Source organism: Azolla caroliniana, unplaced genomic scaffold (genome assembly GCF_043228905.1).
Source record: "Azolla caroliniana isolate FFs.n. ecotype wild unplaced genomic scaffold, voAzoCaro1.0.p SCAF_1, whole genome shotgun sequence".
NCBI lineage: Eukaryota > Viridiplantae > Streptophyta > Polypodiopsida > Salviniales > Salviniaceae > Azolla > Azolla caroliniana.
The window spans coordinates 31923290-31951236 of NW_028230436.1; the positions used below are offsets into that span (position 1 = coordinate 31923290).

General features: G+C 37.6%; 4 protein-coding genes and 1 pseudogene across 6 annotated transcripts; 2 read left to right on the forward strand and 3 right to left on the reverse strand.

The window, feature by feature from the left end:
• Window positions 1-2529: 2529 nt before the first annotated feature.
• On the reverse strand, window positions 2530-9622 carry MAK10 (MAK10 homolog). The gene is made up of 17 exons (XM_087333061.1): window positions 9403-9622; window positions 7673-7740; window positions 7415-7555; window positions 7159-7326; window positions 6828-6978; window positions 6662-6741; window positions 6310-6576; window positions 5027-5170; window positions 4811-4945; window positions 4632-4730; window positions 4500-4556; window positions 4304-4428; window positions 4137-4222; window positions 3796-3917; window positions 3643-3714; window positions 3471-3569; window positions 2530-3048 (listed from the first exon to the last, which is right to left on the reverse strand). The coding sequence occupies exons 1-17, from the start codon at window positions 9497-9499 to the stop codon at window positions 2773-2775; spliced, it is 2187 nt and encodes a 728-aa protein (XP_087189187.1). The 5' UTR covers window positions 9500-9622; the 3' UTR covers window positions 2530-2772.
• Window positions 9623-11654: 2032 nt separating this feature from the next.
• Window positions 11655-14917, reverse strand: LOC147869780 (uncharacterized). Of its 3 annotated transcripts, none has more exons than XM_087333081.1 (2): window positions 13276-14915; window positions 11655-11984 (listed from the first exon to the last, which is right to left on the reverse strand). In XM_087333081.1, the coding sequence occupies exons 1-2, from the start codon at window positions 14806-14808 to the stop codon at window positions 11790-11792; spliced, it is 1728 nt and encodes a 575-aa protein (XP_087189207.1). In that variant the 5' UTR covers window positions 14809-14915; the 3' UTR covers window positions 11655-11789. The 3 variants fall into 3 exon arrangements, with proteins under 3 accessions (XP_087189207.1, XP_087189198.1, XP_087189216.1); XM_087333072.1 differs by having other exon boundaries at window positions 13258-14863; XM_087333090.1 differs by lacking the exon at window positions 11655-11984 and adding an exon at window positions 12440-12827 and having other exon boundaries at window positions 13276-14917.
• A 1225-nt stretch (window positions 14918-16142) lies between these two features.
• Window positions 16143-21351, forward strand: NAF1 (nuclear assembly factor 1). Its single transcript, XM_087333049.1, has 9 exons — window positions 16143-17340; window positions 17774-17851; window positions 18794-19279; window positions 19527-19619; window positions 19698-19790; window positions 19875-19946; window positions 20029-20100; window positions 20187-20258; window positions 20336-21351. The coding sequence occupies exons 1-9, from the start codon at window positions 16228-16230 to the stop codon at window positions 21293-21295; spliced, it is 3039 nt and encodes a 1012-aa protein (XP_087189175.1). The 5' UTR covers window positions 16143-16227; the 3' UTR covers window positions 21296-21351.
• Window positions 21352-23386: 2035 nt separating this feature from the next.
• Window positions 23387-23893, forward strand: LOC147869782 (oleosin G pseudogene; annotated as a pseudogene).
• Window positions 23894-26107: 2214 nt separating this feature from the next.
• LOC147869783 (oleosin G-like) lies at window positions 26108-26921 on the reverse strand. The gene has a single exon (XM_087339577.1). The coding sequence runs from the start codon at window positions 26791-26793 to the stop codon at window positions 26338-26340; it is 456 nt and encodes a 151-aa protein (XP_087195703.1). The 5' UTR covers window positions 26794-26921; the 3' UTR covers window positions 26108-26337.
• Between the last annotated feature and the right edge of the window lie 1026 nt (window positions 26922-27947).

Consider the following 27947-nt stretch of genomic DNA (forward strand, 5'->3'; position numbering starts at 1 on the left):
ATTTGATCAATTATAAGTAGTTACAATGGTGTGATCGTGCTTATGGATGACTTACGCCAATTAGGATCCTAGGATTGAGGTTGCACTTTGCTAACTACTTACTATAGTATGTAGTGTCTAACTTCCTTCTCTTTCTATTTGTCCCCTTACAAAAGGTTTTTATATATGTTGTGAAGTTGGAGAAGGACAAAACTGTTTGCACCATTCACACATAGGATATGAAATCTTTGTCGGTTGCATAAGTACTTGATTACATACTATTTAGTATTAAGTATTAAAACTTGACTACTAGAAAATACCTTAATATCATAAACGCCATCGTAGTTTGATTCCCAAACCCTTATATAATTATATGTAATTGGTGATAGAATTACATTGGGGCTTTATTGTTAAAACCCATCTAACTGCCAACAACTTCTAACCACTCTCTTGTGTATTCATCTAAATTTCTCCAAATATTTATCACAGTACTTTGGACATAAGAACTTTAATGCAGTAAATAAATTTCTTATATGACATATAAGGATCACATAATCATTTTGCATGTCATATGCTTCAAGCATATTCACCGCATCATCTTTATACGTTGGACCCAAACGTAGGAAATGTTGGTGTGAAATGTCTTCAATACTACCAAAGGTCATGAATCCATTATGATTAAGTGCCTTTCCCAGTAAAGATTTAGTACGAAGTGCATATCTATAAGTTATAACAACTGTATTACCAAGGAATGTTAAAACAAAAAGTTTCAATAAATGATTTGAGATGTTCTCGAATGGATATCATTAGAAAATGAGAACCAAGTTGCACCTTATAATGAGTAAATATGGATACAAAGTATTTCAATTATGTTATAGATAATAATAAAACTTCAATTTGACATGTTAAATAAATATTTGATTTAGTTGTGTATTAGGATTTAGTAGCATTGAGGAGAGCTTAGAAGTCATGAATGAGTACCAATATTGCATCTTATAATCAGTAAATCTGGATATAAAGTACTTCAATTACTTACATTATAGATAATAATAAAGCCTCAATTTGAAATGTTAAATAAATATGTGCTATTTATTTTTCTAGATGATGAGAATCTTCATTACTAATCACTAATAACTCAGAACCAATATTATATATGATAACTATTACATTATTGTGGATATATCGTATTAATTAGGGCACTTGTTTCGATTTGGATGGGCACTTAACAAAGTTAATCATCTATACTTTCCTATCCATGTTGATGGTTAAAAGTTTGACATTTGAATACTATGACTCATTCAAAAAAGGAATTACATGTCACGTGACATATTTTGAAATCCTTTACCGGTATCTACAAGCCTTGCCCAAGTTGTCGATGACAAAAGATGAGACATTCGAGAAACTGCTCACAAGGCCAAGGGAGGAACAAAAATGAGTGGCAAGGACCATTGATACACTTCTAGCACATACAATCAAGACACCATTTCGGGGAGTGTTCTTTAAAACTCTAGCATAATACAAAAATTAATGTAGAAGGGGGTAGAGAACAACCACCAAAAGTCTAAAACTTCCATAAACATATCCAGCACATAACGAGATGGATTGGTGAAATTAACTCCAAAAAAGTTGGAATCTAGACAGTTTGAAATAAAGGTTTGAATAGTTGGAATAAAATCCAGATTTCATAAAAAAGAAAGATTGGGAGTTGTTATGCTCTCTCCAAAATTGACAAGAATATGGCACAAAGTCAGAGGCGATTGTTGAACAAATCTAACCCCTTTGATGACACAATTGTTCCCAAATATATTATAGGTGGAGCTTCTTATTTTAGTTGCAAAATGATATGGAGTTTTACAAAGAATAGATTATTAGTACTATCATTACAATGATATCAATGTCATCGTTTTTTATTATGCATCACTATCACCAAGAGCATGTGTTCAACAGGTGGACCAAGCATTTTGATATCTAATATAAACCGATACAAGATTAAGAAGCTATTCCTGATTGTTTGGGTGGCAGAATACAGAACACTTGGGAATAAAAGAACAGAACTATGGCCTAAACAAAACAAACCGATTATCAATTATATTTTCTTTTACCAAATTCTCTCTCTCGTCATTGGATATGCTTCTAATTTATAATAGCAAACATTAATCTATCTTTTTCAATGTTGACGAGAGTATAAGGAGAAAAGGAAAAATGGTAATTAAGGAGGACTGACAGTGTATTGTAAAGAAAATTAAGAGACCAGAAAAGACCAGATGAAAACATGCAAAATCCATCATGTGCCAAGATGAAACAGTGCTATACTATAAAACTTGCAAAAGATAGAAAACATTAGGGATAAAGGTACAGTCAACAGCAAAAATAATAATAATAATATAAATAAATAAATAAATGACGTATAGCATACCTGCCAAAAACTTGCAAACTACACAAAAAATTTAACGAGTCTAAAGAATAAAAAACGTGATAAGAATCAAACACACCTTACCCTTGCGAGTATTATAGTCATAACAGGTAACCAGAGCAGAATAAGAAACTGGATAACCCAACATGTCATTTGAACTGCATCTCAAAAATATAAGCAAAACTTTTATATGAAAATAGTCCTGCCCACTTTTAAATATCTCCTGTGAAAGGTGTCATGAATGACCCTTCAATGGGTTGCTTTTCCACATTAAGACTATACCTACATTTGAGCATGTTTCATAGCCTTTTTTAAAAGAATTGGTTACAAATACACTTAGCCCAGTCCAGAGCATCCACAGCTAATCAAAAATGGGAGTTTTAGTTGTTTTGTTCAACTGAAGCAACTGCGAAGCATGGGTGTTGGGAGAAAGTAAATGAAACCTTCAAAGTATTCCCTGGCCCAGCTTTATCTATAATTTTCAGAACAATCAAATTCCTTGATGCTACCTGTTTGAGTTGATTAATCTCAGTAGTCCTCTGTGACCGACTGATTGTAGCCATGGTAGGTGACTTTGTCAGATTATGACTAAGTTCTTGCAGATGTTGCTGCAGAGTCATAAAGTAATGACTTGACCAATAGTACTGCTCCTTGAGCTGAAGGAAAATAAAATAATCAATCATTTCCATAAAACCATTATTAAATTTCTGAGGTGACGTATGATCATGTATTAATAATTAAAACAAAAAAGACAAACAAAATCATAGAAATCTATAGATCAGTCAAAATAGATATTTAGGACATGCATGCACGAACAGTGTTATACACATGCTCAAAATGTACATACAGTTTAGGTAGCACATGCATGGCCACATTTTGGACCTGGTTCATATAGTATCTAGTAATCCAACTAAGACAAATGAAGACCGAAACCAATATATATACATATACTCACTCTATGAATTGGTTACAATGGAAAGAAAAGAGTAAAAGTTGAGTAAGTAAAGATGTATACACAGGAATAATAGACAACTTTTAGCTATGTGGGGATGAAAATATGGGACCAGATTGTGCTTACCGAAAGGTTTCTCTGCCGAATGAACTCTTTGTAATGAAAATATGACAGTGGCTGTGGAATTGGAACTTTCTGAAATAAATCAAACCTTTGCACAAATCTCTGTAAAACACATAAGATTCAAATGAGAAAAAATCACCATATATTTAGAAAAGTTTAATCGGTCAGTTGATACCTCATTTTCTGTGTTGAAAATGGTCTGCCGATCATGAGTAACTTTCTGATCAGTAGCTAAAGCTGCCATCATCTGCAATCATTTAATGTCCATTAAGAAAAACATATCAAGAAAACATTGTACATATTCATTATAGAAGAGGATGACTCTTACCCATGAAAGGGCCTTGCATAGGTCCACATAGCACTGTAACAGCAGAATTCGTGGTGTCAAATGGAGCTCATCGTCTACGCCCTTCACCAATCCTTTTTTCTTGTTCTTCTTCTTCTTTTTGACTGATGATGATAACAACAGAGAAAGTGATGTCTTCCGTGTGAGCCTATTGAAAGCAACGCAAATAGTCATATATTGAGCCTAATGCAGCCTAAGATCCTTTTCTCTTTCGAAGATGATAAGACGGATGCAATGATATTATACACGAGACATTGAAACTCCTAGTGCATCAAATGTTTCTGTATGCTCCCAAGTTGCTTTTAGAGACGCAGATGTGCTACCTAGATCAGAAGAGTCTGAACTCGTCAGCTTCTTTTCCTTCAGTTGCTTGTAATGCAGTTCTGTGAGAATGATATGCTCTAAATACCTACAAGTGAAATAAATTATTGTTCACGAGAAAGAACACATTGAGGAATGTCTTAAACTTTCCCAACAAACAAAACCATACCAATAAACCATACAGTATTCTGCAGGTGCATAAAGCTGCAGTTGAAACCCCAGCATCAAGAGATGCATTGAAATCCAGCAGGTCTGCTGAGCAGTCCAACCCATAATAACATTCTCCCACCACTCCTGTCACATGCTATGTTCATTAGACCATGAAGAAACAAAAATAATGAGCCGACACCTCATGAAATACACACCTTATCCTGCAAGGGAGCAAGGGTGTTCTGCATTAAATTATCAAATATAGTGTCTGCCTGTAGGCAAGTCACCCATAAGAACATGGTCTTTAAAACAGTAATAGTATCACTATTAGCATTTACATATTATACCTGTTGCAACAAGAGTCCCCATTCTGCCAAGATCTTACCAAGTTTGCGATGCTGCCAAGACATGTTGGTACAAAGCATCCTCACTAGACACATGGTGAACTGTTTTCAAGAACTCATCAGCACATTGCACAAATAAAGTCATATTTGTGTAAAAACAAAGACGTCGCATCAACTCCCACCTGTCCAGCTTTAACAACAAAACTGTCAGACTCAAACGCTTTGCTTGTGACAGTGTCAGGCAAGTTAAATGTATTATGCAAAGCAACAGAAGTACTATCCCGGCCAAAAAACTTTCCGTCTTGTGCAACTAAAATCTGCAAAACAGAAACTTGCGTTAACAAAATCAGCAATTAGATTAGCAAAAGCTTTAGAGTTAAAAATGAACAGTGAATTACTTGAAGGAATGTTCTAGCAACTAAATCTGGATTACGCTTCTGGAAGTCTACAATTGCTTGAAGAAGTTCTTCCAAACTAAGATTTGTCGATAATGTACATATAATATCCAGATCTTCAAGCAATTTTACAAAATATTTTCTGGTCTGCCAAAATAAAAGTAACCATAATCAGAGACCAAATCAATAGAACCAACAATGATTAACTAAAACATCATTAACGAATATGATAAAGTATACACAATTGAGACTTGTATATTATTTTGAATATACAGGTGAGACATCTACATATAAAATTGACTTCACCAGATTTCAGGAACTCAAAACGTGTTCTAGTTTCTCATATACCATTCAAATGTAAAATTCAGAAGATTTATAACCTTCCAATATCTCATTAAACAAGGGAGGAATGAGATATATCTACTTGATGTTGGAGGAGGCAATTGATTTAGCCCATGCATGACAAACCAAGATCTCTACATAACATAGAAAGCTATTGCTCTAGTCCATGATAAACTGATACATGAGATATCTACTCTATATGATCAATTGTACCTTAACTTAATGACTTCTGCTATGCATATAACTCATCACTCTAATCTTCATAACTTATTTTTGTATCTTCTTCATACCATTTGCTCTTTTTCAAATTAGGTCCAGCTGATGTCTCAACAATAAGTTTGGCACATATTAAGTAGAGCTAGATTCCATTGATGTGATTGAGATTGCAGTTATGTGAGATGGGATGCAATAGTCACTCAAGTTTTTGCCCATTCAATCAATGAAACAGATGTTTTCCTTTCACAAATAATTTCTAAGCAGAATAATAACTATATTCATATCTATGTTGGCAATTAATCACAAGTATCTCTGACTTGGACTACTTTTTGTAATTCGAAGAACGACAAGGCCAGATTTTAAATCAAATCTTTTATACCTAGAAAAAGGATAGAGACATGAATTAAGATTGCTATTCAATTTTTCTCCAAAGAAGATCCAAAAAATTACAAAATAAAATCACACGCATTCTTAAGTACAGTATACTTTCATAGATAGGAAGCCTTGATCTGTACGACAATTCCCTGATTATAAAAATGCAAATCTAGGTCATCAATGCTTTGTCACAAGTTCATGAACATGAAAATTGAAACCTAGGTCTTCAATACTTTGTCAGCTCACTTTAAAAACTGATACTTCGATTTCTTTAAGTGGAGAAGGAAAAAGATATTTTCTAGGGTAAAATTTAAATTAATTTTATGTTGTTCATTCGCTTAATACAAGCATACCTCCTCCCAACTGATAATGCTGATTGCTCTTGGTGGTGTAGGAGCAGATATTCGCCTATTTACCCTTGCATCAAAACCAACTGCTTCCCTACCAGAGGCTGTTGTTTTCTGAGATCCAAGGAAACTATCACCAGCACAATGTGATAAAAATTCTGAAGACTTCTCAATGTTCTTTATTTCTGAAAGTGCAACACTGATATGTTTGTGTGCCATCTCCAAACCTCTTCCCTGAGGCTTGTTCATATTGATTATTAAGTGATGAAAAGCCTGCTTGGAATTGAAATTGATATTTAGCAATCTACTATGTCGAACTAGCAATCAAAGTCGATTAGAGACAAGTCAAGTTTATGACCTTCCGAAATCGTATCCGACAAAGGAGTGCCTCACAAAAACCTTCTTCCAAGGCAGGATCATCTTGCAATGACTCGATTTCTGTCAGCATGGGTCACAAAATACATCATGACACCTAAGAACGAAAAAATAGGTACAACTTTGTAAAATTAATACACTACACGAACCTTCAGGGATCTTTTTCTTTGAAGTTATACCCTTGCTTCCCTTCAGCTGCCGTATTACACACTCTTCCACCAAATGCAGCCAAGACAAACATTTGACATCACCTTCTCCTTCTAGTGGGAGTCCAAATGCCAAAGTAAAAAGTTCTTCTTCCTGAGAAACCATGCAATATCATTATTCGTCTATTCCATGCATTATCAGTATTCTTCTATTCCACATAAGATATTTTAACAAGTTCCCAAAATCATACTTATCTAAATCATCAAGCAACTGAGATTCCGACTCTTTCTGTTTTTCTGCACTGATACATTATACGGAAGAGGGAAGTCTTACCTCATTTGAATGAATAGAATACACTGCAGCCCGAATAAGATTGCATGTTGCTCTAGTGGTTCTGCAATATGCATGCAATAAAGCATTTGGGGAGGTTCTATCAAGATTTAGCAGATAAAGACAAGAAAACACCGTCTGCGCTAAAGAATGTCCTCGGTGCCATGTTGCCTGCCTCCCATCAGGTTGCATAGACATTAATCACCCCATGCAAAAAGTGTTATAAAATTTTAAATCATTGCAATAGCACATTCTCTACCTCGCATGATAAAAGGTGATCCATAACATCTATCAACTCAAGAACACTCAAATTAATTGGAGCAAATCCTTTCTCAATTGCCTCTTCAAGTGTATTGGTGGCAGAGCCTGTCATTCCTGCGTCCATCTTCGGGTCCATAATCTGACCACCATTTTTATTTAGGTATGAGTTCTTAAATCCATTTTGACATGAGTTCTTAAGTCCACCTACTACAATAATGGAAAAAACAGCAAACATAAAGTGATGCTAATAACTTACCTCTAGAGCAGACATGGCCTCAAACAGACTGAAGTTCTCCCCATTTACTAACTGGCCAACTTCCAAGTCTGCAGTAAATCAAAGTAGACAATAACACAATTGAAAACTGTCATGCATCCGCATAACCTTAAATGAATTGAAGGAATATCCCTCAAAACCAATGACACTAAAAGCTAAGGTAAACAAAATTATGCAAAACACGAAATATCGGAGCTACTTACTGTTCAACAGGCAGAGTGAATAGTAGAAGAACAAGATCAGGTTGCAGATTAAAATACATTCATGATTCAGGTAAAGGTTGCAAAGATCACTTAACAACTAGGCCCACAAAAAGATAAACAAGACAATAATAGAAATAGATTCACAAGGACACTCCTGAAATTAATGCTCAACAACAGGGCCAAAGAAAAGAGAAATATGATGAATATTTGAAATTTTAAAAAAATCCAAAAATATTCATGATGAATATTTGAAAATTAAACGGATTTTAATAATATTTCTTAATTTACAATGATACAACCAGGACAACGAAAAGAGAAACATGATGAAAACAAGAAAAAAGCAGATTTTAGATTAAATCTATGAGATTCCTATTCAGCAGCCAGGCTGGAAGAAAATGGAACATGATACACTAAAACTAAGAGAAAGCTCGAGGCACTGTTCATATTCTCCCTAAAAGGGAGGATGGACAACACATTCAAGAAAACAAATTAGCAATTCTAAGCTAGCCAAGGTGAAAGATGCCAGTTATTCTTGCCATAATAAGATATAACGCAGGAAATGGAATAGTTACCACTGCCGAAATAAAAGATATAGCCAAGAAAAAGATTTTTCAAGAACACAGAAAAGGTGAAAGAATTCTCAAATCACCTGGATATTTTACGAGTTTGCAGAAAATTAAATGAGGAAGTTAGAAATTAACATTGCACGCAAAATAAATGAGAAAATTGAAGTTACGATTATAGACATCAGCGATGAAGCTAGACACAGGATGATGCTAGAAACTAGAACACACTCACCTAGTATCAAGAAATACATCAGAGTTACCACTGTAGAAATAGGAAATAAAGCAGATAACATGAAAGACATCGTATTAGAAAACAGAACACATTCAGCTGAAATCTATCAAATTATCCATAATCTGCATAGAAAGATAGAAATTAAACCAGTTTCACAAACAAAACTATCAAGTTTACAGACATCGAAGTTACAGGTTTGAATATAATGATACGAGAAAAGAGAAAACTTTGAGCTGAAACCTAGCTATGAAAGCTCTTAGAAAACAGTCCCGAGTATCCAACTAGCAAGGAGATATAAACAGTTGCACAGCTCAAAACGTAAGCGGGAAAAATACCGTGAAAGAAATCACAAATGACGCTGAAAAAAATATGAAATGAGAAACACAGAGTCAATTCAGCCAAAAGTCCATGCAATCCTAAATTATTTCCACAAGAGGATGGAAATGAATCCAGTGTCCGAAACAATAAAAGTATCAAATTTAAGCTCGCCAAAATAAAACGTGGTAGTTCGGCATTGCGGACATCAGGATTGGAGCAAGGAGGGGTGAGAGACGAAACTTACAGCATCAAAAGGTCGAGTAGGGAAACAGCTAACACTCTATCATTGCACCAAAGAAGAAAACTGAAGCGAGAGACGGCGAGAGAGAGAGAGAGAGAGAGAGAGTGTGTGTGTGTGTGTGTCTGTGTGTGTGTGTGTGTGTGTGTTCTTACCATTGCAGACGTCGGAGATGAAGGTGGATGCGTCGATCCAGACAGTCTGATCTCCAGGTGGAGGACTGTGAGGGTGGGGCTCACGATCCTGGGCCATGGCAGCGAAGGTAAGAAAACGAAGAGGAAGGATGGAGAAGGCGAAACCCTAATTGCTGAAATGAGAGAACAAGAAGGAGAAGATGATGATGATGATGATGATGACGACGATGACTTGTGTTGTATGTATTGTGTTCCCAAAGGAGTGTGTTGTTGCGATCGTATGTAGTATTAGAGTAGCAAAGATAACAAAACCCTTCCCTGTCCAAAACTCGCTAAGATTAGTCTTAGCCTTTTGGTAGGGTTTGAACCCGTGACCTCTTTCTCTTTGAGCTCACAAGAACACCACTAGTGTTCGAATCGAACCATATATTTCACGTACCACTAGGTGTCGGCAACAGTTCGGCTCAAGCTAAACTGAGCTATTAAACCGTTTTTAAACGGTTCAGTGGTTCAATTCGGTTCGGTTCAAGCTTCAGCTTCCTTGACCGGTTGGAGCTCGGTTTGGCAAAGCTCAAGACGAACCAAACATTTAGTAACCGGTTCGGTCCAAGTTTGAAAACTCTCAAACCGGTTAAGACTTAACAAGTTTGGTTTGGACAAGGCCAAACTAGTTAAGCCGAAACGGAACCATTGCTAAATCCTGCATACCACACTATTGATCTAGTTATTTGAATCTTTCCACGAGATTGAGATTATATATACACACATATTATTAAGCTATGTAAGTCTTGGAGTTGCTACATGTTGGCCCATGCCAGTTTGCTACATAGCTCATGACACTTTCTTTGAATCTTGAACCTAGTACCAATTCAGCATTGTCAATAGCTCATCACCACCTCATGCATTGTGGTTAACTTTGTTGATCCGATCTTACAACCCATCTAGAAACTCCATGGTTACATATTTGATGCCAACAATCACACATTTATGGGAATCTTCTTCCAATCTTCCAATTCCATCCCATCACACTCTTGGTGATGTTGATCTCAATTTTTTGGCATGGGCACAAGTTCCATCCTAAGCTCACTCTCATTCCTTACATATTTCGTCTTTTCTTTGATACTCACTTCTTTTGTTCCAAAATTTCCATGTTTTGTTTTTTGTTTATATCCTTTATATCTAATACATGTTCTAGATCATGGTGGAATGTATGGAATACAATCCACCTCCACTATTGATGCCACTATCACTTTCCCCATATATTCCATTAGATGTTGTATAGCATGCCACATAAAATGCCCACTTACAACGCACCTTGACCCATATATGGCCCTCTTGGCTTAAAATAGCTAGAAACTAGGTCAATGGTTTTGAAGAGACAAATAAACCAATTGTCATCGAAGAAGGTAGAAAATCGAGATGAAAGTCTATATTGTTCTTTGCTTGTATTTAAATTTTGAATACATTTTGCAAGTATTTACATACACCTTCAATACTAACATTAAACCATTGTTCGAGAATGTCCTTTGCAACGTCTACATATAAGATTCCTGTTTTCTAGGATAATGTCATGAAGTGTCCAGTTATGAACTTCGTTAAGTGTGGTCTAATATTCTTCTAGCTCCTCCAACCAAGTAGTAAAAAACTACGATTGAAATCATGGAGAGTTATTCCTCTTTGCTTTCTTCTTACATATTACTCTTCTCTCTATGTGTTTTTTTGCTCATCGCATGCTCCTCTAACGAGAAGCTCATGCGAGATCCATGAGACCATTTTCATTACAAACTTCCCAAGCTAGTAGTACATAATCAATTCCAGTAATTGTTAAGTAGTACTGCCATGGTACATACATCATTAGCTACTACTAATGTTTTAAATATCGGTTTAAACAGCTTGGACTCGTCAATCAACTAGATTCAAAAGTCATACATGGAAAATTATGCCAGCATATGCATAGGAATGTCGTGGTACCACATCTAAATAGCAGAAGTTCATAATAGCCATCTGCATAGGTAGTTCTCTCTATATTTATATACCAAGTCCATGAATTTTAATGCATTGTCAGTTCAGTGTTTTATAAAATATATACTAATAATGGCTTTGCTATACTCTCCATGAATGATTACATACATTATAGGCCCTGAAATACCAGTTAAAAAGCTAAAGCGGAAAATAATAATTTCATTCCATCTAAGCACCCATTTAGAAAGTACAAATGACAGCCAATTGTGCCAATATTTCCTGCAGTTCTTTTTTTTTGGGGGGGGGGGGGGGGGGGGGGGGGGTTAAACCCATCCACTCAACAGTCAAACTTGTTTTTATTGAATGCTATTGAAGCTTATAAAAATGGAATGGCTCGATATTCACCACTGTGAATTATATATAAAGTGGTTCCAGATCAGCTTGATTCAGCTATGAGCCACCTGTTCTGATTCCTTAATGGAATTGCGGAGATCTTCCACCTGTTCAAGTTCATTTACTGATTCGCAGAGAGCTTCAACTGGCCCTGGTTGAGATTCCTTATTTGTTTGCTGAGCGCCAGAAACATCAGTTACATCTTCACTTGATTGCTTCTCTTGATCTTCTTCCAGAGGACATAAGAACTGATAGAAAACCCAACAATCAGTAAATTCACAGCAAAATAGGGTATCAACATATAAAGCTCATATCAGCATTTCACAGGAAAATGTAATGTCAATACAACATAATCCATAGTTGCACAAGTGATTACAGCTTGGGAAATAGATCACTTCTATTAAGAAACCACAAAATGATTAAAAAGAGAGCATCATTACTTCAACCCTAAAGTTATTGACAAAATCAAAACCATTATAGTTTATTTATATTTTCAATATAGCACAAGTCTTTGTATTTAAACATAGGGTAGCATTATAATGATATAAAATTATTCATAAGGTTTGATTAAAGAGAAATATCAGCAGTAAATTGTTACATGCATCCACAGTATGCCATAAAAATGAGTTTTCAATTCTGAGATCGAAATGATGATGATATTCACTATATTTCGATCACATCAGTGTCATTATAATTATACTTAAATTCTAAATAATATCAATTTCTTTCAAGTTTCCTCATACCAAGAGTTTCTAAGGAAACACAATTTGAAAGTTTCCATGGACACCATCTCTTTTGTCTTCATCCATCCCATGTGTATAGTCTTTTTTATTCCTTGAATGTGCCCACAAACAATCTGGGCATCATTTTCTTTATACAATTACACCTAGCTTTGAAATTTACATGGATATAGACAGGCTGAGCAGGCAAGGTTTAAAAAGAATGTATTCTGCTTGTATATCAAAACTATATAAATTCAGGTTTTTAAAATTGATAACCCACAAGTCACTAGCCTGACCTCAAATCCACATTTCGCTCTTGATGTCCTCCATTAATGTGTACAATCCTGACATGGGTTTTCTAAATGCAATCTACATTAAACGGATATGATTAGTTTCTGAAGTACGAATTTATACTTCCATTTCTTTCTAGACTATCTTTTTTTAATCTGCGTCTACGAAGTACATTCGAGATAAATACTGCTGAGAATTCTGGTTATTAATGTTTCATAGTAATAGTAAGGATCACATTTATCTCTCATTCCAATTAAAGATTAATTTTCACATGAAGCAGTTGTCTTGAACATCGAAGAGTCATCTGATCTATACTCCATAAAGCAAAAGTTACTACCAGTTTTGACATTTTGTTCCAAAGGATCCACAATAGATTCTATCTTTACAACACACGTACATGACATATTCATATTCCTATACAATATCCATCTCTATATGCATAACACAGAAACCAAGAATGCAGACTAACAACTGTACAACACACATCAAAAGTGGTTAAACTACTAACTTTTGTTACTGGCTTTACATCAGAAGAAGCATCCTTGCGTGAGAGCGGAGTCCAGCCAAGCAAAGAGCAAAGTGCTCGCCCATATCCACGATGCTCGGGTCGGTTCTGCTCTCTCATACTTGTGTGCATTAGAAGACTCATCATATTTTTGAACTTCTTACTTGCGTCTGCACATATACTATAACAAATGAGACACTCAAAAGTGCCTGTGTTTTTCTTCTGAATGCAAAATTGGGATAGGTCTTCATTTTCGTTGAATAACTTGGAAAAGAATTCAAATCCTTTGTCTTCAAGTTCCTTTTCTTCAGCGGGAGTTAATGATGTTGCAGGTAGTTCTTCTTTTTTAAAACCAGGCAGTGACAAAGTTCCATTATCATTGCCCAAAGATTCACATTCTGGTTGTGGAATTGAATCAAGTTCTTTGATCTCAGGATCTACAGTAACACCAAGAAACTGCAAGACACTTTTGGAAACCCCCCGATGTAGGTCCACAGAAGTGTCAGCTTCTCTCATTTCTTCCTTGCTCATTATTTCAATACTCAAAGAATTGGGGGTAGCTGAACCCTTGTCTTTCTTCATTTCTAACTCCTTCTCCAGCTTCTTCTTGTTTTTCCTCCTGTTCCTCTTCTTCGAGACTATTACAGGTGTCTGAGCTTCGCAAACATTACCACCTGCTTCTATCCTTGCTTTCTTTTGTGGCTCGGGTTTCCTTCTCTTGTGTCCAGCAACATTAAGAGAATTGTCACTATCTTTCTTATTCGTGAGAAGATCTGGCTTCTTTCCTATAGCAGGATCTACACCAGTTCTGAACAGATTGTGAAGCTCTAAAACCTCCTTGGCAAGGGAGCAGTCATCCAGCTGAGATTTCGAATTCTTACTAGCTGATTTAGAATGCTCATTAGCTGTTATCGCAACTTCTTGCTGACCTTTAGGAGTAGAGACGGCTCGAATGTTACCTGTTTTCGCAATATGTGGCTGATGTTCTCGCAAATAACGGTCTTTCGCATTCCTTGTACTAAGAACCTTATTTTGAGAAGAAATTTCTTGCTTGCGTGCTTTAGCAGCTTTTCTCTGAAGCTGCCCTTGGCGAGACGAACCCTTCTGATTGTCTTTCTTCGTAGTACATTTCTTCTCCTGAACAGAATGATCAGTTCTTGTTTGCTTGAAAGGTTTTCGCATTGGCCTGAGAGATTGAGCAGGATCGTAATGTTTCAGCTTACGATCTGAGCGTTGGTAAGGAGGGACGTTAGGGAGAGGGAGAAGTCCAGAAGAAGGAGAAGAAAGGCCATATCTTGGAGGTACAACGAGGTCTGTCTGATACGAAAGAGCGTGAGAACGGCGATGAAGAAGAGAAGCAATGTCACCATAGCGATCAAGAGGAGGTCTGGAATATGAAGAAGCCATGCCACCATAGCGATCCACGGCATAAAAAGAAGCTTCAGAGCGAAGGGAGGGAAGAGGAGGAGGAAGAGGAAGAACGCCATAGGAGCTGCGAAAATCGGGAGGATTTGAGGTTGAATTCAAAGCTGTGGGATACATGTAATCCTCCATTGAAGCAGCGTAGTTTCTTCTCCTCTTCTCTTCCCGCAGAGAGGGGAGCAATGCAGAGAGGCAAGAAACCCTAGGAAACGGTTTTGTTTATTGATGATTTTCACCGTTTCGGGCTGCGGGGAAAGAAACGGCGGAGAGGTTGTTTTTTGGCATATACATATATGCAGACAGATATATATATATATATGATAGATAGAGATAGATATGAGACATGTAGATACGATGTAATTCCATCTAAATTTGTTGAGTGCTTCATAACACATATATCAACATGTTTAGTATTGAAATGGGTTCTTTATCCAATTCAATCTCTCCAAAACAAGGGTTCAAAACTACCTTTACCAAATATAATTTATCTCCATTAGTTTTCATAAAGATTAGAAGATTGGAAACAAGGGTTGAAAACTAGCTTTACCAAAGATAATTGACCTCCATTAGTTTTCATAAAGATTAGAACATTGGAAACGCGCATATGAGGTAATGCAACGAGGTTCCTTTGATCGTTCGAAACATGGTTTCTTGTGATCATTGGGCTCTGCTCTGAACCTCTCCTACATGTTTATTGAGTCAACGAGCAAACATATATTTATTGAGCTCCTGCGTGATTGATCATATGAGTTTATGAAATGGAAGTGGACCTCCTTTCTAAATTTGTCGGAGCTATTTGATCAATAGATGTCTCCATATTTGATGATATAGCTATCGAGATTTCCGCTAATGCTAAACAATTTTGTGTATTTCCATCTTTGATATTTCAATGTACTTAAAACCAAACATTGAGATTGCTTCTATGCAGATAAACATGCTTCCTATTCACTTGGAAAACTACAAAACAAATTGTTGCATTTATAATTTCAAATTCTCATTGATATTATTAATGTTCAGTAGTGCATCAGAAGTGGTATTCAACTTTTACTCTAGGCTACATTACATTACTTATGCAATTTACAATAGACCATCCTAAGATTGGAGAAGGATGTGATGTCCTTTTTTTTCTCCTCTTGAGGCGTGGGATTGCATCTGAATCAGGACAAGTGCTTCAGAATGTCATCCCACTACACGTGTAACACTTAAGACTAGCTTAGTGGGCACAGATGGAAACCCTTGACATGGTGCCTCAGTATGTCCAATGACCCATGCAAGATGAGACTAAGTTAGTTGTAGATTGTAGTACCAATATTATCTTCTTCTAGTAGCTCTCAAATAGAGATCTAATAACAAACAACCAGGCCTAGTTCTATAAATTGCACAAAAACTCTTCTTCAGAATAGGGCAAGACTTATGAATAATATCTTCCAGACCCCTCTTTTGTAAATTCCCGAAACTTTCAATCAAACTCCGTCTTCTCCATAAGCCTCTCTCTCTCTCTCTCTCTCTTGAGGTTTTAGCTTAGGTCTCTCTGCCCGAGAGTCAGTCGCTATGGCGGACCTTCGTTCCAACACAGAAGGAGGAGAAAAGCCGTCCACCCCGCAGGAATTACGCAAGGGCCGAGACCCTCGTCTGAGAAACGATGTAGATGGAAGATCCTCAAGGCCAGAAAACCTAGGAAATTCAGACCCGGAGAAGCTCTCTGCTGAAGAAGATATGGAAATGGCAGCTTCTCTCCTCCCTACAAGCCATATCTTAGCTTTCTTTAATGAAGAAGAAATCTGTCCTCGGATAACAGAAGACGCAATTGAGGGGAATGGAAGTAGAATCAGATGCCATGGAGACCTTCTTGATTCTACTATTACTACAGGATTGTGCAGAGTTTCTCTGCAAAATGATTCTAATAATGATGAAATGAGCGATAACAAAAACGAAAAACTGTTGGAAAATAGTGAAGACATTTCAATTGCGTTTTTTCCTGATTCTAGCACATTTACTGGTGGTGAAGAAGCCTGCTCTGCAGAAGAGAACAGGAACCTTGATAATGGAGAAAGCTTAAATGGTATCGCGAAGAGTGATAAAGACGAAAAACCTCCATACGCTGATGTGTATATGAATGGAATTAGCTCAAATTCGTTCAAGGTGGATAAAGTGGAAGGTTGTATCATGAATATTCATGAAAAAAATGATGAGAAATCACCAAAATTGGTCAGAAATGTCAGCAAAGATTCTGATTCTTGTTCAACTTCAGAGTTAGAATCAGATCCAGATGTTAAGGAAGAAGAAGAGGAAGAGGAAGAGGGAGAGGGAGAGGGAGAGGGAGAGGAAGAGGAAGAGGAAGAGGAAGAGGAAGAGGAAGAGGAAGAGGAAGAGGAAGAAGAAGAAGAAGAAGAAGAAGAAGAAGAAGAAGAAGAAGAAAGAGAAAGAGAAAGAGAAGAAGAAGAAGAAGAAAGTGATGATAGCTCATCTTTGGATCTTCATGTATTCTCAAAAAGACGGGATACAGAAGTAGACTCAGAGTTTGAGGAGGGGGAACTTAAAGAGTCTCCCTCTAAACTCGAAAAAGGAAAAACTTTGGTGAAGCAAAAGAAGCAAAACTTTGCAGGTGATAGCAGTGATGATGAAGGTGGCCCAAGAGAATCAATCCAGTTCAAACATGAGAAAGTAAGTATGTCTTTCTATTCTGCCCATTTCTTGTATGTGATTTGTATTCTTCCTGGAAGTGTGTGTACTGGTAGTTCATGCATTACTTTACGTAGCATGGGTTAGTATTCTGTTCATCACTTTATGCATTTTGTATTCTACCTGTAAGTGTATATTTGTAGTTCAGATGCAACTTTATCTTCCTGGTTCTCTACTTGTAGGCATGACTCAGTGCTAAGTAATTCAGTCACAATTTTATTTATTTTGTCTCACTGATATGCAACATCTTATTTGTTTGTTGGATGTAAGTAAGCACGTAGATTTCATGCTATTTAATATCATTATTTCATAAGATTTTCTTTGTTCATATGCATTTTGGTGATAGAGATGCACATAAGTATCTTGAATTTTAGCAGTGCAAAACTCATTTATGGTTGTTTTTGTTTCTGGACAGAATTTACCACCAGTGCCGAAAGTATCCGTGACCTTAGAGCCATACCATAAGCCATCGCCGGCTGGCATCATCTCTTCAGTAAGTAAGCCCTGAGTGATCATAAAGGCATATTTTATTTTTTCAGAAGTGCCTAAACAGCTTTTGTATTCTCAAAGGTTTGGGTTTATCTCTAGTTTTGTGTCTTTTTGTATGATCTGTCATTGGATTCTCCATTAATGATATGATTGAATGTTTGTTTTTCAATTGATCTCACAAAATACGTTTTGTGCTGAGAAAGATCAATAATTGAACGTCTCTATTCTTATATGCTCAACATCACCATCTTTTTTGTTTGCAAAAGTCAATGTTACCTAGCAAAGGAAAATGGAATCATTTTTGTTTGGATATTTACATTAGCAACATATGATTCTATGTGTTGAATATGATCTCTTTCCTTGGCAAAAATCTTTATGTGCATGAATTATCACTTCAAACCGTTGCGAGTTATTACATTGATCCCCACGCACATTATTATTTCCATGATGGCTTGTCACAGTAAGCATATGGAAATCTGGGTGTCTTCAAGGTATCCATTTCTGTCTATTACTACTACCTGTAAATAAATTCTAATCTCTATCTAAAGTTTGCGTGATCATTAAAGAGGTATCTCAGAATCTGAGGGATGGTTGCCAACATCTTTCCAAACGCCTCAAGGGTTGAGTTTTTCCTATTATGATCCAAAGGCCTAGGAAGTCTATCTCCTCCAAAGCATACCTTCTAAGAACTCCATTGCCTTTGTCATAGGCTGTATCAAAAGCTCGAATGTGCTTTGAAGACAAAGAAATGATCTATTAAGGACTAACTAAATGGTGCAAATTTTTCTTTGGCTCTTGCAACTTGTTTCTGATTGATTGAACTTCTGTTTTGTTTATTTCTTGTTGAACTTATATTTTAAAAACTAAGTTTTTGGAATTATGGAGATATTTTTATGTGAAATTCAACATATGCTTCCTAACTGGTTATTGAGATTCTTTACTCCAGGTTTTGGGAACAAGCTTAATTGTTGAAGGGATAGAAGGTCAAACGGCTCTTGACGAGGGGTCTATTTTATGGATAACTGACAAGAGGTTACCTCTAGGTATTATTGATGAGCTTTTTGGACCTGTAAAGAAGCCCTTCTATCTAGTCCGCTACAATACTTTAGAAGAGGTTCCAGAGGGAGCGCAGGAAGGAATTGCTGTGTCTTATGTTCAGGAATTTGCGGATTTTGTTCTCAACAAGCAGGACTTGTATTCAAAAGGTTATGATGGTTTTGATGAAGAGCTTTCAGATTCTGGAGTAGATTTCTCTGATGATGAGAAGGAGGCGGAATATTGGCGCTCCAAGGTACAGACAAAACGTGAAAGGGAGACAATAGATAACGACGATCAGTTTTCGTCAGATAGAAGGGGCCTCAATGATCCTTGCAAGAAAGGCAATAAAAACTCGAGAATGAGGGATAACAGAAAAGATTCACAACCCAACAATGTAATATTTTCAACCCAATAAAGTGTATAAAACTTCGCGGCATATTATCATACTTTTTAGGTGTTGATCTTGCAATGAGGTCTTTAGGAGTCTTTTAGAAAGATGCCCAGAAAACATTATGAACGCAGTCTAAGTGGCAGATTTGAAGGCCCATGACATGAGTTTTGCCATCTTCAATGCTCGTTGCTCACCTAAATTGATCAAAGTGTTTTAGCTGACAAAATGTGGTTTTAACTCTTTCTTAAAGGTTTCATTTGGAAGATCACCACGGCAGGAATACCAACATCATCAAGGTGAAAGCCAGCAAATCCCGAAAGTGAAAACAGATCGGCATCAACATGTAATGCTTCTGGGGGCATTTTTGTAATCTAGTTGGAGGATTAAATTAGGAATGCTGACATTTTGATCATTCTTGAAGGACTCTTCTGGAAGGCCTCTCAGGCAACAATACCAACACAATCAAAATGATAATAAGCGGAGCCCAAAAGTACAAATGGATCGGCGTCACAATGTAATGCTTATATTCCAGTATGAATCATATTGCCAAGAATGTATATGTATATTAGGAATGCTGACCTCTTACTTATTTTTGAAGGATTTCTCTGGAAGGCCACCAAAACAACAATACCAGCAGAATTCTAAACCGCACGCAGATCAACCTTCTCGTGTAATGCTTCCAATATTTGTGTAACTTTATAAAAGTACGTTTGTATGTTGGAAATGCTGATACCATACTATAATTTCTGAAGGATTATTCAGGAAGGCCACCAAGACAACAAAACCAACCAATTTCTAAACCACATGCAGATCAAAATTCACAGGTAATGCTTCCAATGGCATAATTTATATGACCTAATCATGGTAGGTTTTTATGTCAGAAATGGTGACGTCTTACTTATTTTTGAAGGATTCTTCTGGAAGACCAGCCAGACAACACTACCAACAAAACTCTAAACTGCAGGCAAATCATCACGCTCAAGTAATGCTTCCAATGCCATAATTTAAATAACCTAATCACAATTCCTTGAAATGCTGACATGTTCGTGAAATTTGAAGGATTCTTCTGGAAGGCAATCTAGAAAAAATTACCAAGACCATGGATATGAGAATGTACAGAGCACCAAAGACATGGCAGATATGACCCCGGGGTACCAGTCTCAGTCCTCAGCCCATCGGTTGCATGATGCCGATTCAGGAAGACAAGGGAGCATTTACTCGGATGACCTGGAGATCAGCCAGACACACAATGTTGAAGGGAGTAGTTTTTCTTCACCGAATTATTCCCAACGGTCAAATCATCTCCCAGTACAAGACCATCTCCAAGCACCAAGACATGTGGTGACAGGTGTTGGAATTCCAATGGCTGGCCCTATGCTCCAATTCGGAATTCCTGCTTCCAACCCATCACATCAGCAACAAGGGGTTACTTTTTCCAACCAAGTGCCACCGGGATTTCCTGTTGCGAACCAGCGACACCAGCCGAGAGTTGAAGCTGTGCAAGGATGGCCAACGACATCCACACATCCAACTGATCATTCTGGAACATACACTTACCAAGATATTCACCAACCTCTATCTCAGCTCTCCTCTTTAGGTAACCAACAGCAAGCCACTCAAGTACTTGTTGGAAGACCTTCACATAATCAAATTCAAGGTGCAAATGCAATAGGTGGTGGCTATCATCATCATACAGTGGGTGTACAACAAGCACATGCGTTTAACGCCCCTGTTCTAGGCATACCAGCTACACCACAAGCAGTTGCAAATTTCAATCATGCGTCACAAGGAACTTCTATTAAAAGCTTTTTGACATCACCACATCTGAATTCTCCTGCTGGTTTTCATCAGGGTTCATCTACTTGGGAGCCACAGGAGCAGTTTCAGTCCACTAGGCAGCAGCAGAAACATCATCAACAACAACATGATGGTTCAGGTCCATACCATCATTCTCCACAGGATCTCTCTGCTGGTTTTTCAAGTAATAGAAATGGCCAGTATTCTGGCCGGAGGTTTTGATTGTATACCTCAGATTTTAAAGACAATGATCAACAATGAGAGAATGTTTTTGTTCATCCTAACCAAATCATGTCTGAATTGATGAAGTTTCTGTTCATGTATGTCTTAAGAGTGCTAACAGAGCCATGCATATTGAAAACGTATTTTTGATCTTTAGTTCTCATATTCAATGGGCTCATGCATAATGTGTCAGAGTCTCATTTACAATCTTCACAGGTTGGTCCTGCTACATGCGTCGTGAACATAGCTTGCAATTTTAGCACCTATATGGTTTGTGTTCCCTAGATATCTAGGTGGATTCTTGCAATGATTGGCTTAATGCAAAATACTAGTACAGGATATGGCAGTTTCTGGAGACATGTAAACAAGGCCACAAGTCCTCTGCTAGATGATAGTGTTGTTAATTATTCTCAATGCGTTTTTTTTAGCATTGTGTATTCATGGATATGCAATATGTCATTAGCTTATTCATATGGTTAGCTCATAACTACCAATGCATTATTCAAGTGGTTGCTACATAATACAATCTTCATCAGGTGGCAGGTGAGAGTATTCAACTCCAATGCGCTCATGGCTATATCATGTATGCTATGTGCATATCAATTATGTTATTAATGTGATGAGTATGCGTGGTTTTGTATATTAATTAGTTTATTGTTGTGGCTGCTACATAAATTGATCGATGCCTCTTGGTGAGTTTTGAATGTTTAATGTCCATATGGCTTTTGTCTATGTGCAAAGGCGTGCTTCGTAGCCACTAGGTTATTGAGATGGTTAGTAAAAGCCCATTAATGCATGAACTTATCACCCATTCAAGTGTTGATATTCTATTAGTCATCAATGAGATAGGTGAAAGTCCTATCTATCCAATATTAGTTCATATTTGGTATGACCTGATTGACTTCAAGTAGGGTTGTATGGTGTTGCATTTTGTTCTCTATATGTTTTTGCTCTTGTATGAAGCCTTTGGCCCCATCTTTTTATATTTACTTTTGCTCTTTGTGTAAAATTAGGTACAATTACTATAGCATAATGTATGGCATAGTATATCTCCAATGCATTAGTCTTTGGCAAGACTTTTGGTTCCAAGAGATTTCATGGAAAAATATGTGGATGAATGACGTAGATTATTGGTACATCTCACCCAACATGTGATTAGAAGGTGATGACAATCATGGCTATTACATCCTTTGTTTTCCCTTGTTTGTGATAAGTTGAGCCAAACATCCATGAATAAATCATTCTTTGACTTATTAAGATTGTTTTCAAGCTTGTGGATAGACTTGGTAGGTGCAAGAAAGGTTTCATTGCCAAACAACTCATGTACGTCACTATTTTGAGCAATTCACAAAACAACAATAAGACCCATGAAAGCTTTAGAAGGCATTATTAGATGCTTCATGATATGCATTGTCAATCTTCAAGATACCATGGGACATAGTTCAACATGCATTGTCAATCTTCGAAAGTTCCTTGATACAATGGGGGAAGGGGGGGGGGGGGGGAGCTTTGGAGGGTTGCTTTCACATTTCTGAAGGTCCACCATATCGATTCCTTCTTTCTCTACATACCACAGGTCTATTGTTGTTAAGGGCAATGTGTTTACAGAATCGATAGCGAGTGTGTTATGATGGCACCGCACCTTATATGCTTTATGGGAAGGAAATATGAGAACATGTTTTGTTGATGATGGAAGGGGATATAAAATATATATGTACATATGTAGGCATATATGATGTGAGTTTAGGTGGGTTTACACCTTCAAAAGTTGGTATAATAGCTTTGGGAAAAACTTACGTGCCATAGCAATTTGGCACGTGTTAAAAGTTGCTTATTGGAACACTGCATGCATGCAGAAGAAATTGAGATTCTTCTTCTTCTTCTTCTTCTTCCTCTTCGATAAAGTGATCATACTTACCATATAGCTGCTCCATTCATAACCTAATCAAACCCTAGCATATACTTCTCTCTGTCTGTCTGTCTGTCTTGTCTCATTAGATCACATCTCAGTGACCATCTCTTACATCCTTAAAACCCTAATCATTCTTCTCATCAACTCTCTCTCCCTTCGATCCTTAAAACCCTAACCACTCAAATACCATAACCGCTCAAATACCATGGCCCAGCAAGCTACTCGAGAGCTGCGGGACCAGGCTCGCGAGGTGCACGATCATGCACGGGGACACGCCCAAACCCTAATCCAGAAGGTAAAAACGCACAGCCCTCGTACCCCTCTGGGCTGGGTAGCTCTGCTCGCAGTGGGAGGTATCCTCGCATTTGGATCTGCGATCGCCCTAATTGTCCTCACCCCCGTCTTCCTGTTCTTCAGCCCAATCCTTGTCCCCCTGGGGGTTATCCTCTTCTTGTGCACTGCAGGATTAGTCACCGCCGGCGGCTCTGCGCTCGTTGCCGGCTCTGCCATCACATGGATCTATAAGTATTTCAAGGGGCGTCACCCGCCTGGGTCTGACCAGATCGAGCATGCCATGACCAGACTCCATGACACTGCGGAGCACATGAAGCACAAAGCTCGCGATTTAGGTGGCCACATGCTAGAGGCTGCACCCGGGGCATAAAAAGAGGATTAATTTTGAAGCCTTTTCTGTTTATGGTAAGTGAATATATATATATATATCAAGAAATACATGGGGATTGTCATGATGTACATCCCAGTGATCAATCCAGACTTGGTGATTTTGAGTAGAAGTGTGACCCGAGCGATGATATAAATATTGTAGATTTGAAGATCCAAAAGACCTCCCATAAAAATGGTAACTCTACATCCTATCAATGTTCAAGAGATTTAATATGATAATGTAATTATATGTCAGCGCAATCTTCATCCACAATTTATATGTGAAATGACTTTTTTTATTCGAAAGACAGATTGGTAAATACATACGATAATAAGATCGAAATTTTTTATTGTAATTTGGAATTGTCTAAAAATATGGCGGACTTTTGAGATATGTATCGACTTATTTATCTAAATTTCTGTTGTTTCACTTTACCAAAGAAACGAGAGTTTTTGATGGATTTTTAATTAATTGAACAACGAACATGTATCCGTGATACGTGAGTATTTCGAATGTGAGTAATTTGGATAATAATCACTGACCTTAATTACTTTCGGATAATTAATAACTACCGACCTGTCATCATGTGTAACAGAATATGCTGGTTTAGAAAGTTCTTCCTTTTTTGGCAATTCTGTGGAATTTTAGTAATTTTGATAATTATCACCGGCCTTGTAGGAAATTTTCTCTGTAGAATTGACCTATCTGATCGATTGATCAAGATATTTTTAGTATTAATAGAGAATTAGATAAAATTCTAATCTTAACTCACCCCTTTGGAAAATGAGGACAGACCCCTCTGGCGGAAAATGAAACAGTAACGGAAAATGAAACAGTAATCTCTACTGAGGACTGACCCCTCTGCGGAAGGATGAAACACTAATCTGTAATTTGCCTCTTGGCTGACCGTATTTTACCTGGTTCATTAGATGGAGCTCAATGTGTGTGTGTGTGTGTATACCATCTCAATGGTGGAGGTCATGTATATATGTATATGCCAGTAGAATAGATGATCATATTATGGACGCATTTCAGAAAGATATTATTTTGATGCGCATCACAGTAAGGATTTTATTAATGGTGGCATGAAAATCTGCACAGAAATTTGGGAAGAAGTTTTCCGATAACCCAAGCTGTCACTTGTCATGAATCTTCAAAATGTGACTGCTCAGTGAAGTGGCAGTCATGGATCTTTCATGTCATGATACACCGACCTGGTCTTTCATCATACAAAATCTTAAATAGTGTACAATTTATTATTCGACTGTGCGATCCTCAAATAATATGGGGTCTACAAAGAGATACTCCCCTCATAGAACTAGTGATCCTCTAAAAATATGGGGTCTACAAAGATTCTTCCCTCATAGAACCAATGCTCCGATGCAAACAATCATAGCTATACTTGGGAAAGAGAACTCGTGATTATCTATCCAGGTTATATATAACAGATGTGAGGATTTGTTGGATGAAATGTTCCAACTCTGCCACTGCGATGAAACATGGATGCCATATGATATATGATCAAAAAACTATTTGGCCTTGGCAAGACATGTCACTTTTCTTCTTAACTAACTTTTCCTACTAGGTAATTATTGAAGACGTATATGATCAGAGACAAACCAACCATATACAATTTCGGTCATGGGATGATATATATTATGAAAAGAATATTGAAGGATTAGGAATTGGGCCATGGCAAGACATGGTAGGTTTTCACAATTCTTAGTGATCACATGGTGCATATGATCAAAGACTATTATTTGGCCTTCGGACATAAATTTTAATAAAAAGACAATCAATGCCAACATTCAATCTATATGTATATATTGCTCGCCAATATGAAATGATAATGGTAAAATCGGGTCACAATCTTTTGGAGGAGGCATCGAGTCTTATGGAGATATGGACATGAAAAGTCGCTAAATCAACACAGTTTCGAGAGAGAATTAGAAATTCTCACCCACCACCAGTAAGTAGGAGATATCCAAATGAAAGAGAGTCACCAAATGAACACGCAGTTTCAAGAGAGAATTTGTAAATATACGCCAATCAAATAAAGAGTACCATACGTTGAAAATAGAAGGGAAAAGAAAATTCTAATTTCATACATTTGTAATCTGGAATGTAACAGCAGTTTTTTTTTTTACTGAATGTAAAGATAAACCATCATTATATATTATACTTCAAAAATCTGTATAATAATGAATCATTCATAATGGGCAGGGCAATACCAGTTTCCTGTAAAGCCATACATATTCATTCACCCTTCTGAGCTTAAATTATAGTATACTAGGATAATATATGATCTGATCACACAATATACTGTTGTTTTGAACACCAAACAGACAGGTCCTGAATAGGATGGCACTAAATGAGTTTTCATCTTCGGAGCCATCCGCCCAGGTGCCAGTAGTAACTGCCATCAAAGACTTTTTAGATACCTGATCTATATAACACCTGGTCTTGCTAAGCTCCTGGTGCAGCAGCTTCCTGCACTGTGGCCTGCGTTTGTCCGCCCAAATCGAGCGCCTTGTGCTTGACGTGCTCGGCGGTGTCATGGAGGCGGGAGATGGCGTGCTCGATTTGGTCAGACCCAGGAGGGTGCCTGCCTTTGAAATATTTGTAGACCCATGCGATGGCCGAGCCGGCCGCGAGAGCCGTGCCGCCGGCAGTCACCAGCCCGGCTGTGCAGAGAAAGAAGATGAGGCCGAGGGGGACCAGGATGGGGCTGAAGAAGATGAAGACAGGGGTAAGGACAATGAGACCGATGACAGATCCTACGCTCAGGATCCCTCCCAGGGCAAGCAGCATGACCCAACCCAAGGGCCCCGGGGTTGGGCGGTGAGATTTCAGCTTCTGGAATAGGGTTTGGGCATGCTCCCTGGCTTGATCCTGCACCTCTCCAGCAGCTTGCTCCGCCATTGGATATAAGTGATTATAGCAGTAGATGATGGGTGATGATGATAATTTGGGAATTTATAATACGATTTAGGGTTTTACAAGAAGGGTAACAGGCAAGCGGATTGCAAAGTAAGTATGTCAGAAAGATCAGAATTGCAGGAGGCAAGGCTGTTAGGCTCTGAATGGGGAAAAGGGGGAGGAGGGGTGTTGGATTTATTATTGATGATGCCTTTGTGCTGTGCCATGAGACATGGCATGGCATGGCATGCCCCTGTGCATGCATGACAACACAGTACTGCTGCATGCTCCTTTCTCCCTCCCCAAAACATACAATCCTTTATCATGTCGTTTTCCTTCACAATCTAAAAAGTAACAGGGTGTGCCGATCAAGCCCTCCCCTCCCTACTGCTGGTACCTTAGTTTTTTAGGGTTAGGGTTTTATTGATTTATTTGTCACACACATTGGTTCTCAATGCTCATCATGATTACACAAGCTTTGGTCTATCTCACGAGTCACAGTGAATGAATGGATTTTTGAAAGAGCCTTGAGAGACATTCTCTCAGGCCCACCACTCACATCTTTCCTTGAAAATTTGATGATATGTATATGCGACAATTATTTAGGGATATCCGTTGGACTTATCCCCCCGATCGATTTGGTTTTGGCTATGAAAGAAACATGTCGCGGTGCGAGCTATTTTCTTCATGTGTATTGATTGCAAACATATTATGTCGATGCAAGCTCTTTTCTTCATCGAGTTGAGGCTACATTGACTACTCGATGAATTATTTGTATGCAATCGGCGTCGGTTTGTGTTGGGTATTCATGTAATTATGTTAAAACTCGAATGAGAAGGCATCTTCCCTATAGCTAGAGATGCAAATGGTCGTGACAAATTGATTTGTACACAGAATTCAACCTCATTGTCTCCTTTAGTTAACATCATCAAATTTGGTTGGATGTTATACTAGCCCCTTCTTCTATAAAATGCTACATCCTAAAAATGTGGTCAACTTCTTGCATTGCCATAGGTGCCCTTGAACAATTGGGAGTTGTGACATTAAACTCCTCTTCCTAGTCTCTTAATTGCAAAATGATTTGGAATCGTCCCATCAATCCCTTGTACCCATGGTCTACAGGCTATAATTTATGATTGCAAGTCAAACCCTTAAAA